The sequence below is a fragment of the Rhipicephalus sanguineus genome, chromosome 4 (assembly GCF_013339695.2).
Source record: "Rhipicephalus sanguineus isolate Rsan-2018 chromosome 4, BIME_Rsan_1.4, whole genome shotgun sequence".
NCBI lineage: Eukaryota > Metazoa > Arthropoda > Arachnida > Ixodida > Ixodidae > Rhipicephalus > Rhipicephalus sanguineus.
The window spans coordinates 28,865,558-28,879,491 of record NC_051179.1 but is presented as its reverse complement, the minus strand read 5'-3'; the positions used below and the strand labels follow the sequence as shown (position 1 = coordinate 28,879,491).

The window sequence follows — 13,934 nt, the reverse complement described above, 5'->3', positions numbered from 1 at the left end:
ATTGCTGCACGAGAGCGAATTTATCAGAAGGTAGAGAGGTCGGTCTGAGCTGGTGCGCTCTGGTCTGATGCTCTGCACAAAAGAAAAATGGGAAGGGGCCAAAAGAATAATGAAGATGATGATGGGAAAAGGAAGAGGTGATACGTATGCCCAGTAATCACGTAACACAGTGGTCTTCTTAAAGTCTATTGTCAAGTCCAGTACTCTTGAGAAGTTCTATAAATGCCCTTGAAGCAGTCGTTGATGCTGTCTGGTCGGACATTGCGGATAATAGATTACTTTCACTTACAGTTTCCACACCGATGCCGCCCAACGTTAAAACCAGCGTCTTCCGTTGGGACCCGTACAGAGGGCAGTCGCGCAATAGATGGGTTAAAGTCTCATCTACTTGGTAGCTCTCATAGTTCGGGCTGTCCGCACGGCAATCATCTTGCTGCGACTTTCAGATTGCGCATGGGTAGAATTGCAATTGCACATGTGCTCAAAGAGCATTAGAGCGGCGATATTTGACCTCCACTTTCCTTTCTTTTTTCCGTCGTTGTTGATGCATTGAAGTCATTATCGGGACAAACCTCGCCTGCCCGGTGGCACTGTCTTGTGAAACGTGCTTTGCTGCAATAGTACCTATGTAAAGGACAAGTAGCTTTTAATTTAGGGAAGCAGCAGTCACGTCCGTATCTTGCGACCGCAGTAATGCTTCCCTGTAAAGCGTGCTTTGTTGCAGGAACACGTACATTAAGGAGAAGTATCCTCTTCCTTGTGCGGGAGCATCGCTGTGCGCACGTGCACGTTTCAAATTCAATTTTGCACGTGATAGTCATTGCCTGAAAGATTGCCTAAGCGCTAACAGTGCAGCCTTTCTCAGCAAGCCATTATATCATAATCATCATCATCATCATATTTATTTGACCCTCAAGCGGCCCTGCGGGGCATTATATAAGGGGGGTGGGGGAGAACAGTTTCAACTTTCAGAACAGTATGAATTCGGTGCAATCAATCAATCAATCAATCAATCAATCAATCAATCAATCAATCAATCAATCCTTAACTTTCTTTTATATTTGTTTATTTTCTTCTTCGCCAACAAGATTCGAATTCCCGACAACTGCCTCCCCGAGCTCGCCAAGAGCGGAGTCATCGGCGGGTCCGGAAACACGGCCGTGCCCGGCTATTCTAGCGACGCCGGAGGTGGTGGTGAGAACAACGAGATCTACCGAATCGAGTCCAACCACAAGTGCTACTACGACGGCGAGGTGTTCGACGACGGGGCCCAGTGGACGGCGCGACACGAGGCTTGCGTCATGTGCTCCTGTCAGGCACGTATTCCGACGTCCTTGCATTTGCGTTTGCCATCATGTTCTCACGTCACGCATGTCGCACTCACGACATGTAATGTTGCACTCATGCCATACGAACAATTTAAAGTAGGCGCGATAGCAGTTGTGCAAAATTACGTTAGCATGCGGGCTTTCTTTGTCGGGATAAAAATTATTGAGGCGTTCCAAACGAATTGCGCTGTTGCCGTGGTGTTCCGTTTAAAGTGCACATACGATAATATCCTATCGCGCCGTTGGCTACGTTGTGTGATGGAGGAAAAGCCTGCTAGGATGCCTGTCGTCATCATACGCGGGACCAAGAACGGGAGTTAGGGGGGGGGGGAGGGAGAGGGGGTATTATTGCATGTGAGTAGTGGAAAGGGAGCGGGTGAGCTTAGCGTGCCTCTCCTGCTTTAGTCTGTCGCGAACAGTTACCTGTCACAACGTGGCGAAAATACACGTCTGATCTATCATGCGTGACTGAATTAAGCAGGCGAGCGTGCAATCGCTGTGCTTCGCCTGCTGCAGCGGCGTTATATGTCTCCTAGATATTCGAGGAATCAAACCCTTTCAAGGTCAAGAGGCTTTGTATTGTCGGGCATAGTTTAATGCAAAGCGGAAAAACGTGTTTACGAAATATCGCGCGCACGTTTAATTCTCAGAACATGTGTGCTTTGACAGCACAGATGTCCCGGTGGCCTCCTCTTTATAGCAAGCTAGGACGTTCACGTATGGTAAATGCTTCGTTGCGGCCCGCTTTGGTGGTACTGTGGTTATGGTGGCCAGCTGCTGACCCGAAAGTTGCAATTTCGATCCCTGCCGCGGCGGTTGCATTTCGATGGAGGCGAAATGCTAGAGGCCCTTCTACTGTGCGATGTGGGTTCGCGGTAAAGAACGCCAAATGGTCAATATTTCCAGAGCCCTCCGCTACGGCGTGCCTCAAAATCATATCGTGGTTTTGGCACGTAAAACCCCAGATATCATTAATGTTACTCTAAATGCTTCGTTGCGTAGACCAATTGATGAGGGCTTTTGCTTCGCTTACAACGACCTATTCTTTTTATTGATATTTTGTATCAACTTCCACCTTTTTGTTTTCATTTTTTGTGTTTGTCTTTTACGTTTCATCGGACAAACAATAATTCTCAAACTGATATTCCGAAGCTGAGCTTAGATTTCGCATTAAAGGTCAGTGTACAGTAAATATGCGATCGTCTTTAACTGCGTGATGCAGTCTGCGCGCAATATGCAACCGGCACACACAACACATATGCGACATCTTTGACTGCGTAGTGTGGTTTACTATGTTGCTCTCGTTTTCTTCTTTCTATTTGTCTTTCGCTTTCTAGCAATATATAGCCGAGCAGATGCATCTGTGGTTAACCTCCCTGCCTCGTGTCTCTTCTTTTCTCTCTTTCTCTTATGCATAAAATGAATGTGCGCTTTATAGCAATTCATATCATGTAGGTGACCTTTCCGCCCCTTGCTGGGCTCTTACAAATCTTCCTCTGCTCTCTACCTTACAGAGAGGCCGTCTGGTATGTGACCCCGTCGTGTGCCCTGCCGTGCAATGCCCCAATGCAGTGACACTCCCAGGGGAATGCTGCCCAACGTGCCAAGGTGACTATGCTCTTCGCAGAACAAAGTCTATATAACCTATCCTTACGAAGCATTCTCGCAAGTATATTACAGCGAAAGCTGTTATGAGATCATTTCACTGGCCGTTTTTGGCGCCGTAGTTGTCCGCCGCCGCCGCCGCCGCCGGTGTCCGTAACCAGTATCGATCGAAATAAGAAAAAAAAAACGAAATAAGAAAAAAACTCCAGGATGGAACGAGGTTCGAACCTGGGCCCTCTCCGTGGGAGCCCAGTATTCAACCTCTGAGCTATGCCGGTGCTTGAAACTGCTTTGCAAAAAGGTCCTATACAGGCTTCATGTCGGGAAGGAACCACATTAGCATATGCAATATAGCGTGGTAGAAGAGTAAAATAAGCACCAAGCGTCGCACAACACGAATTCTGTAACGAGGCGTCACACAATGCGAAGTGCGCAACGAGTAGGTTGTGAAATGGTTCCAACCCATTACAAAGATCTCTGCCATAATTCTTCGTCGTCATCAAGCACAGCATCAACAAAGTGCGCACAATGCCTTACATGCGTTTAGCAGGTACCACGGATCTCCGTAAAATGAAGAAAAATGGGACAGTGCCTGCTGCCCTACTTCTCAAAAATTGGAATGATTTAGAGCATAGTGGGTTCCTCACAAGTGCACTTGTATCGGTTGCCAAGGAAGCCTATAAGCGCAGATCCATTTCCTCGGGGTCTCAGTAAAATTACAATGCTTTATATCGTAGTGGGTTCCTCGCAAGTGCACTTGGATTAGTTGCCAAGGAAGCCCATGAGCGCATGATCCATTTCCTCGGGGTCTCAGTAAGTCCCCCCCCCCCCCGTCTCTCTCCCACGTCAACGTATGTTATACAGCATGACGGGAGAGGGAAATAGCGAGCGGGCGTCACCCAATGCAAATTACATAACTGGTGGGCCGTTTAAAGCTCCCAATCCATTACAAAGGGCTGAGCCATAATTCTTCATCGTCATCAGTCGTCGCGTCAACAAAGTGCACATAATGCCCTACAGACGTGTAGCTGGTGCCTCGCTTCTCCGCAGAATGACGAATAATGGCTTAGTAGGTGCTTCCCAACTTCACAAAAATTGTGATTTATGGCGTAGTGGGTACCTTTCTAGTCTACTTGTATTGTAGCCCCAAGATAGCTTACAACGGGCTCTAGAAACGCCGCTCTTCCAGCTTTCGCTGTGACTGTGCTGCGGTTTCATCGCAGGCCTGGCGTTTTTTTTTTTCGTGCCACGTCGCTTGGAAAACTGAATGTATATAAGTGAACGATAAGTAAAGAGTGTCCTTCAGGATAGTAATACCGGAGATGTATGACTGCATTTTTTAATGAAATGATAACCTCGCTGCCATGAGTTTGCCAAGAAATGAATTTGCTAATTAGTCGTATGTTTGAGAACGCCCTGCAATGTACGTGCTTTATCTCCTAAATGAAGAGCTATCTTGTGCTGCCATCTTTTCTTTCCTATTCTTTTCTTCCCGACTTTTCGGCCTTTACACTATTCTGCAATGCAAAGTAGCCAACCGGATTGTAAACCTATTTAACCTCTCTGCGATTTCTTTCTCCTTTTCTCCTTCCGCAATGGCCCAATTGGTGCAACTTTCGCAATTTACTTCTATCTTTGTTTCATTCCCGCTTGTGAATGTCGTTGTAACAACGCCGTCAATGTCAATGCACTGTGTTTCCCTCACTGCACAGACGAGTCGGGTGGTCTGAACGCGACTTTCGCGCCGGGCGAGGCCCACTCTCCGCACGGTTGCTTCCTCGAGGGAGACAAGAAGTTCCACCTGGCCGGCTCCAAATGGCACCCGTACATCCCGCCCTTTGGCTTCAGCCGGTGCGCCGTCTGTACATGCCAGGTAAGGCGGCGAATGGCCCGGTGGAAGGAAGACTCTTTCTTCCTCTATGAGTTGCAGTATTCACATTGTTATCTCGATGTTAGAGCCATGTAATAATCTTTCGATACTACTGAATTCATACGAGACATCAGGCTATAATTTACAGGATTTAGCATGGTCAGAACTTAAAACTTTAATGCTTTTCTCTCTGGAATTAGGGAAGTTTATAATATGTTATGTCTTTTACGTTTTACGTTTACGTTTTCTTGCGGTTATGAAGTGCATATTATTTATTTTATTGCCGAATTATCTGAGCAATGTAGTCGCTTGTGGAAATTTCTTATTTCGTTTTCTTATATTGTATAACTGTTATGCCTTATGGTAACTGTATCAGTATGTTATACAAGGTGTCTCATGTTCTTTACGATGTGGTCATATTGTACTAACGGGGATGAGGTTTCCTCAAGCTGTGTTTGTGCGGCTTTTTTCCTTTGTCGACCTGCTTTTGCCACTCTTTTGTATGTGTGGGAAAAATGGAAATCAATAAATTGATGTATTGGTGATGTAGGTTTAACCCTTCTTTGAGCTTCCCCCAAGTTCTACATTAGAAGACATGGCGTAAAATCATGAAGTTCCTACGGTGGCAACGTGATGCAATTATTACTTGAAAAAGCCTTTGGGAGAGCTCCTTTAGTCATGTATGACTACAGTTTTCTATTGCAGCAAATGAATCGTTCAGGCATTGGGTCATCTCTTTTCCATTTCTACAATGCCTTGCAGCCAACGACGCTGACTGTGGAGTGTCGGCGCATCACATGCCCACCACTGAGTTGCTCTGAAAAGGATGCTTACAGAGAGAACGCCCTGTCGTGTTGCAAGAAGTGTCCCAGTAAGTGTTGCTTACGTTTCCAAATTACTGCTCTAAAGTTAAATTTGCGAGCGTTTCCTATACAGTTTCCTTCACTGCATAGTTGAGTTCGACATAGGGTAACACATACCGTCTTCCAACCACCACGATTGCATATTGCTACAGCTGAATTTTTATAGCATTAATAACATTCTATATCTTACATACGCATGTAATTATAATGATTATGGAATGATTCATTATTACTATATCTTGATCAGGTGTTTGTTGAAAATTTTTGTTTCTACAGAGTGGTGCCTTAATGTTCATTCGGACTTGGTAATTTTTGATCACACATGTGGTGTGTTTGTCTTTGAAACAGACGTGATTCCCGTGAAATCCCAAGAGGGAAGTGTCCCAACGCAGCTTCACGATCAAGGATCGAAAAAGACGCCAAAGGACATTCTGTCAAGTGGAGGTAATTCCTAAAAACAGTTATCAATATAGCATTTTCTCTCACAGCAAATGCATTCGCCCGAACAATGCAGCAGTCGCATACAGTGGCAGGAGTGTGTGTCAAGACAAATTTTGAGGAAGATCACATCCTGCGGACTGATTGCGCAGCATTTCATACTTTACAGTATTTAAAAAATGTGTTTTTCTGGGCACATTTCAACATTAATGGTAAAGAGGCTGAAAACTCCTGCTTATAAAAACATCCACTGAAGTGGCCAGTAATTTCTTCTGTTCTTGGGCTTCATTAATTGTGGGTGTGCAGTAATTTTAGGCATGGTACTACACTGCGACCTATACCCTCACATGCAGTCAAAGATGCACAAAGACATGCATGCAAATAGTAGAATTAGTAAAGGACATTTGAAAAAGTTGGAGCACTTGTAAAAACAATGCCAATATAATAGCGCTATCAGTGGTAACAAACGATATCCTATCAAAAAAAAAAACTTAACCTTGATCACAATGTCCTGAAGATACAGCACAGCTTGAAGGCTAAAGAAATATCAATAGCTTATTTAGAGCACATTGTTCAGGAAAAGTCGTTCCTCGAACTTGATTAAGCTATTTTTTCCCACAGGATGTCAGTTTCAGCTACAAGTATTCCACAATGGAGAGGAGTGGCATCCAACAGTACAGCCTTTTGGTGAAATGAAGTGCATTAGGTGCCACTGTAAGGTAAGCTTCAGTTTGCATCTTTTACATCATTGACCTCCTTTATTTAAAACAATAATAACATCTTAAAGAATGACAGCTCAGCTCTGCGATATGCACTGCAAATAAGAAATGTTTCTGAAGGACTCTCTAGTCGATATACATTCATTGATTCACTAGATTAACTGCATATAATTTTTCATGTAAAGTATAGCTTTCTATAGCACCATATGTCCTCCATAATGCCAGCTTTAGTGTAGATTACCATGGTAATACCAGATGAAGAGCTTCAGGAAGGTGTTCACAGTTGCAGATAAGGCCGTTATATCGGCGAATGCACCGATTTAGTGCTTGGTCATGCTTGTCGTTCAAGCGTTCTCTTCATGAACAGCTCAGTTCATCTTTACTTTTAATTCAAACTGTAATTAGTCTACTTCAGGCTTTTTTTCCTTTGGGACAGCTTGCTTTCTCGATTTTATCGGTTTTATCAATGCAGAAACTAACATTTTTAACTGGCACTTTTGGCATTGCATTCTAGGTTATTCTGAATCACAAAATGTTTTTTTTTAACAGGATGGCAAATCTCGGTGCAGAAGGCAGCGGTGTGCCAAGCTGTCATGCCCGATAAAGTTCCAGAAAGAAGACGAGTGCTGTCCGCGCTGTGCTGACAACGGTAACAACTACCGAAGTTACCCTTTAAACCATTTCAGAAAATGATGGTTAGTCGTTGTACTCTGCTCAAGGTTACTCATAATGGGATAGAGACCAAAAATCAAAAAGCGTTTAATGTCATCACTTGTGACAGAAATCGCGAGATAAAAATAATTATGCCAGTTGTATTCCTATGCCTAACATCCCATATCAATATGATTTATATCCCGCTACCGCACCATGACCCAAGTCGGTGACAACAGCAGACAAAAGCCTGCTTCTTCTTGAGTTATTTCGCTCCTTGTGCAGGATACAACCGAGAGAGTCATGTGTACAATAAACATTACTTGCATGGAAGTGATATAATGAAACTCTTTTTTATTCTCTCCAACATCGTAACGTGTGCGGAACTAAATGTGCATTATTAGCGGGGAAGCCAATAATTAGATGAGTGAATAACTTAGTGTTTATTTCTTTAATTCTCATATGACCCTTCGTGGTTCCATAGAACAGCGTGCATTCGTTCAGTCAGACGGAAAAGCGCACGAGTGGACTTGACACCGTGCAATAGGCGAATTCAGCTTTTAACGGCAGAGCTGTTGAAGGTCGACGTTAGGCCATGCGCAGTGAACAAAAGGCTATCGTCATGATGGGCCTCTACCTTCAAGCGCGTTGCTCGACCGGCGCATGCTCTGCTCGTCCTCTTCCTCATCTTCTTAAGACCTTGTCAATTAAGATTAAGGTTAATTGTTAATTAAAAACTTCGTAAATAAAGTCATGGCATTAAGATCATGTTAATACCTTGCTGGCTAGGACGTTGCTAATTAATACACTGTTAATTAAGATCCGCGCTAATTAAGGACATACTAATTAATCGTTCACTTCACGTAGCCACAGCGACACTTCGCGAAGCAATATAGTTCTACGCTCCACATAGCCAAGCCTTGCAATACCTAGCCAAACCTAAAAACGACGTGGTCTAGCTTGTAGAAGCCGAAAGAAGCTTGGTTCGCCACAAGCACCGTTGTTAAGTCCAGCCTTGCACCACTAGCGCAAGCTGCCGATATATATTTTTTTTCTCCTCGCTCGGGCTGGGAGCTGTCTTTGTCGACATCTCACCAGCACTTTGCGCGTTCGCAGGTGAGGGCCGAACCGGAGACAGACCTCCGCGGAGGACGGGACGCAAGCGCAAGACCCGGGGCGGGACGCCGTGGAACTGAGCCGGAGGCCAATATGGGTGTCCCTGCCAACACGGATTGTCCCACTAAAACGCCGCCGGAATGCGCCAACACAAGCAGCTGAGCGAACTAAAACGAGGGAGAGAGCAAGAACAAAGAGACGGGCGGTTGAAAAACCCTGGCAGCTGTACATTCCACCGACCAACTTCCGGCCGAACGGAAGTGCCGAACACCGCCGCCGAGGGTGAACTCCCCGCCCACGTGACGACGACGACGACCGCTGCCCCTCTCTCGTCAGATCGCTGGCTTTCGCCGCCCCCTTTAAACATTCGCACCGGAACATTGTGTGCCCCCTCCAGTTTCAATCGACTGCAAGGATCGACTCAGATTTGATACATATCCGCCCAGAATGGCGGTGCGCTGTTTTCTTTTTCTCACCAGTCGCAACCGGCCACGCCATGCGTGGTAGGTGGCAGTGAAGTGGGGGAGAGTGGTGTGATCGAAGGAACAACATGTGAGGATGAGGGCATCGTCAGTCATATCTACCGCGTTAGCTGCGCTGGTGGCTTGTTCTTCTTGTGGTGCTGCGTGCCGAACTAAGCCTGCCTGGCTGCTTCGATGGATACTTTCTGTTATTTTGTTTCGACACGAATGCCTCTAGCTACCACGTGCTCCCCTCGCTACCGCCGAACCCTCCCTCTCTCTCTCTTCTGCCAGTGTTACGAGACGTTGTTCAGTGCGCGAACGGCAGAACACGGAGGAGTGGGAGAGGTACGACCGACTGGAGCGAAGCAGGAGTGAAGCGGAGACGGAATACTCAAAATACCAGCTGCGAACTTTGACTAATCCAGCTTATGTCGCCATCTACGCAAGCCAAAGTTTCCACCACGAGCTTCGTCCAACATTGTGAAAAAAAGAAACAAAGAAGTGCGACAGCGATGACGACGCTCTTCTCCTTTGACTCTCTTGTCTCTGTGCAACTGTGTACGGAGTGTCCGTATAATGTAGAACAGTGTCCGCATTAACGAAAAAAAAAGTGTGGTATGAAAAGTGTCATGGCGCTTGTGAGAGTACGATAACGGACACGTTGCTAAATGCCCGTTTTCTTGACAGATCTTTTCAGTATCTTTTTTTTCGGGTTATGATAACGGAGGTCTTTACAGAGATCACGGCAGCTACTTGTCGAGGAAATGTCTTCAAGTGAAGTTCACTTATGAAACTGCTTATGCACTACATTATTTATGCATTTCATATCCGAAGCCCTCTTTATGAAAATCTTTAGGCGGCTCTTGGCGACAGATTAGACCGTGACATCACTGATTTACGGTTGTGTCTTACACTAAAACAAGTGTTAACACTTATAAACTGCAATGCGGAAACTGCAATAGACCAAAGACTAGACGAGGCTGTAGATTACACTGAGCTGAATAGGTCTCATATCTTGTTCGTCTGCTCTTCTTTTCCTGCTGTGGCTCCAACCTCGAAATACCAACTAGTTGAGTGCACCGCAAAAATGTTTTGCAAAGCAAAACATTCGTGTATACTTAATGCATACGATGACTATTTCGCAAAATAATTATCGGCGATGCTTTCACTTTACCGGACGAAGGAAACTTCGTCAAATTTAGCGTCATGATAAATGATAACGCTATACTATAGATGCTGTTCTCATGCACGATCAACTACTACACTAAAAAAAAGCATATCACTTCGCTTGTGATTACGGGTCGAAATAATTCAGGATAACTGCTTTTTAACTGCGCTATTCCTTGGTCAAACGCGTTTGCCAAGCGTACTTTCTAAGCAAGGTCGGCGATGCCGTACTTGATATGCAAACGCGTCAGAATGATGTTAGCACGTGACCTTTTTTCATAGCGCCCAGCCACATTATGTTGTTGTGTACAGGGTGCGTAACTGCTTGCGGTAGCTACGCAGCAACAATTAAAACATTGCCTAACGAGGAAGCATGTGCCAATTTTTACCAAGATGGTAATTTTTTGTCGTTGCTGTTTCCGAATGTTTGCACCGATGACGATGCCTTGTCAAAATGCACTTGCCGTGTGAAAGCAGCGCTAATACAACCGGTTCACTTCTTGATCAGTGTGTTGCATGTGCTCCTCTTTAGGTTAGCATCAAAGCAGAAACCTGTTTTGCGCAACGCATGGTGGAAAGGTGAACTGCCCTGAGTGAAATGACATTGGATCTCTTCCGAATAAAGCGCGTACATACCTACTGAAGCGCTCAGTATGCCGTTACAATATCGCCGCATGTTTCCATGAGGTCCTTACGGAAATATACGCATTCTCTAGGGAAACATACGGAATTATTGGATGACATAAGGAAGATTTCAGTACGGACGTATTGTCTAGTTGCTGCATTCACAGTAAGGTGGCTTCGTGGAAGTACAGCTGTGTTCACAGAGACGACAAGAACAAAGAACGAACCAGCGACACCATCGTATATATCGCACGGTGGTGCCCTCTACTGTGTTTCGCACGTCAATGGCGCCCTGTAACGTAACTCTCCAGGAGTGGTGGTGAAGCATCCACGCTGTCCAACGACCTTTGACTCGTTCTTTTTGCGATAGCTCGGATGAAATGATCGCAGTTAAAGCTATCGCTGAACTCGATAATCAGCGCAAAGAAAGTCGCCGGATGTTGCATTTCTCCGAGATCTTGAAACTTGTTGTATTCTGTGCGCGTCTGACTTGCAATTTTATCTGTGTCATTGTTTTATTGTGTTTCTTTTTAAGTTGACGCAGCCCCAACGTGCAGCTGAGATTTTATTTAGAGGAAGCCTTACAGCGAGACATTTTTCGTTTTTCTTGAAACGTAAGAAAAAAGGACAAGGCGTGAGTCACATATTTGTACGAGACGCATCCAGCGAATCAATGCGACTTAAGAGACGGCGATATACGGTAACATCTTTCTCTTGCGGCAACTAGCACCATAGTTGCTCGTGTGTATCTATTTCGAACAAGATGATTCGCGAGATCAGCCGGTCACTCAATCATTTAGTATTTATCAGTTACTGCAGACAGAAAAAAAATTTTGCGTCCGAATACGGCTTCCTCTGATTACGCGGCATTCATTTTGCAGTTGTGCGTTTCAGTATGGGTACTGTTTACGTAATGAGTTCATTTAACGATGTACATTTTGTGTAAACATGAATCCTTACGCGAGAAATATCTGACCTCGGGCACCCGGAACATAGCAGTTCCATCGCAGCTTTAATAATTTTTTTTGTCCATGTACGAGTCGTTTGTTTTACGCTGATTAATGACACAAATACGTAGGGCGTGGGCGCGCATGTTGCCTCATTTGTTATTTATTATGTTACTCTCATTCGCCCATGGTGATTAAAAAGACATGCGCCCTGCTGTGAGTTTTATTTTGTGTTACCTTTCTGCTTAGCTTTTCTTTAATTTCTTGTTTCTTTTTTTTTTGTGAACGCCTTCGTGTACATTCAGCTTGCATTCATCTAGCAAAACTCTGCGAAACGTTTAATCCCTGTGAGACGGAAATCCAGATGAAGCATTAATCTGTATTAATATTTCAAATATTTACAAATATTTCTGCATGAAATGGGCGGCGAATTAGTTACCTACACAAATCTTCTAATGTAATCACCAAAGCAGTCAGTGTCGCAACTAATAATCTAAACATAACTTTCAGATCAAGAGAGAAATATGAGGTTATGTAAATACTACGGCGGTGTCTATCACTGCTCGGCATTGGCAGTTATCAAGAACTAAAAACTGTCAGAAATTTATTCGAAAATATAACACAGTAGGCATACACGCGAGCTGCTTATGTCGTAAAGTGTAAACTTGACTGTTATTTGAATTCCGTTTAAATGCAAGAAAAATAGAGTAACATCTGTTCCCAATTTATCTAGATGTGCACAGCAGAAGATATGCAGCTACACTTTCAGCATCGCTGATGTATATTACATTGTTTCCTTACAAGCTACTTTCTCTCTCTCTATCTCATACTTCTGTGCAGTTAAAAGCATTTTGAATGCACACAACCATCTTCACATCTACTTCGATACTTAGCGTGTACGGCAAGACCGAGGTTGTCTTGAAGCCTGAGCACGGGCAGTTGTTTGTTTGCCTTTCCCGTTCGGAACTTCAGGTGTACAGAAGCAAAAGCGTGCAGTGTATATGCCTGCTTATCAAGCTGTGCTAGACGTCATTCTTAAAACCTCACCCTGCTTGGTATTTGGCGGGTGCAGAAATATGTCGCGAACAAAAAAACAATGCGGTGTCAGTCTGTTGCCATGAATGTGCCAACTTTGTCGAAACACAGGAAACAGTGGTAAGGTTGTGCTGAAACTCAGCACTGCCTTTTAGAGCAGGCGGCTGCTTTTTTTTATTTGTTTTGTTTTTTGTTTCTGGACGCTGGCATGGCCCTGTATTTTCAGCTATCGGGTCCCTATGAATTTAGCAGCGCGTATATTGGCGAACGCCAACTGACAGACGCAGCTGACTCAGAGTCCTAAGAAAGCGAAATACGCGTTATAAAAATTATGAATAACGCGTTAATCAACAACAGCTTGTCAAATATGAATTCATCTTGTCAGTGTAATCATCTATAAAAACATCTCTTTTGTTTTTTTTTGTGCGAACCTACAGTGGTCTCAAACAGTGCTTCGAACGATGCTTTCGATTGTCGCGCGCTTTATTTATATTATACGTGATGATTGTTTTGTTCTTGAACGCGCCTCTTTTTTCAATATGTCCGGCACAAAGTATGAAGCATGAGCTGTATTGTTCTGCCATAACTGAATGCCCATCTTGTAGAATCTTCGTCGACTGCTTGCCTTGATCATCGTGTTTTCCTTGTCTTGTTAATTGAATCGCTTTTAGAGAAGGGTGCCCGTGATTATGTGGGTTTTTTTTCGGATGGAGAAGAGGGAGTAAAAACGTGAGAGTGAGTAATAATGAAGATAACTAAAAGTTATTATTGAGAATAAAATAAAGTAACTATTGTTTGTCTCTGTCTGCGTCTCATTTTGGCAATAGCGACTACGACGCGTCTCATCAACGCCAGGTTGATGAGAACGATGTTGATGAACGGCATTTCTCAACACCTCTATAGCACTCGTCGACGTCTAAACGCCGCCAACGCTGTTTGGCACAAACATTTCGCAAATTTTATATTTTCCTGGTGCGCATAGTCTTCTCTGTCGGCTTTACTTCTTGACTAGACGTTGCCTATACGAAATATACATCAAGCACAAGATCAGGCAGTCGGACTCACCCACGTGCACCACATGACAGATTCTGAAGGCTGCACTTCATT

The 13,934-nt window shown here is 44.4% G+C and overlaps 1 protein-coding gene across 2 annotated transcripts in view; it reads left to right on the top strand.

The window, feature by feature from the left end:
* Nucleotides 1–13,627, top strand: part of LOC119389699 (dorsal-ventral patterning protein Sog) — a 252,839-nt gene extending 239,212 nt beyond the window's left edge. For both annotated transcript variants that reach the window (XM_049414523.1, XM_049414522.1), the window contains exons 16-23: nt 1,089–1,309; nt 2,836–2,936; nt 4,646–4,806; nt 5,566–5,674; nt 6,015–6,110; nt 6,726–6,823; nt 7,373–7,472; nt 8,591–13,627. In XM_049414523.1, the coding sequence (XP_049270480.1) occupies nt 1,089–1,309; nt 2,836–2,936; nt 4,646–4,806; nt 5,566–5,674; nt 6,015–6,110; nt 6,726–6,823; nt 7,373–7,472; nt 8,591–8,670 (966 nt within the window). In that variant the 3' untranslated portion in view covers nt 8,671–13,627. The remainder of the gene's footprint in view (nt 1–1,088; nt 1,310–2,835; nt 2,937–4,645; nt 4,807–5,565; nt 5,675–6,014; nt 6,111–6,725; nt 6,824–7,372; nt 7,473–8,590) is intronic.
* The last annotated feature ends 307 nt before the right edge of the window (nt 13,628–13,934 follow it).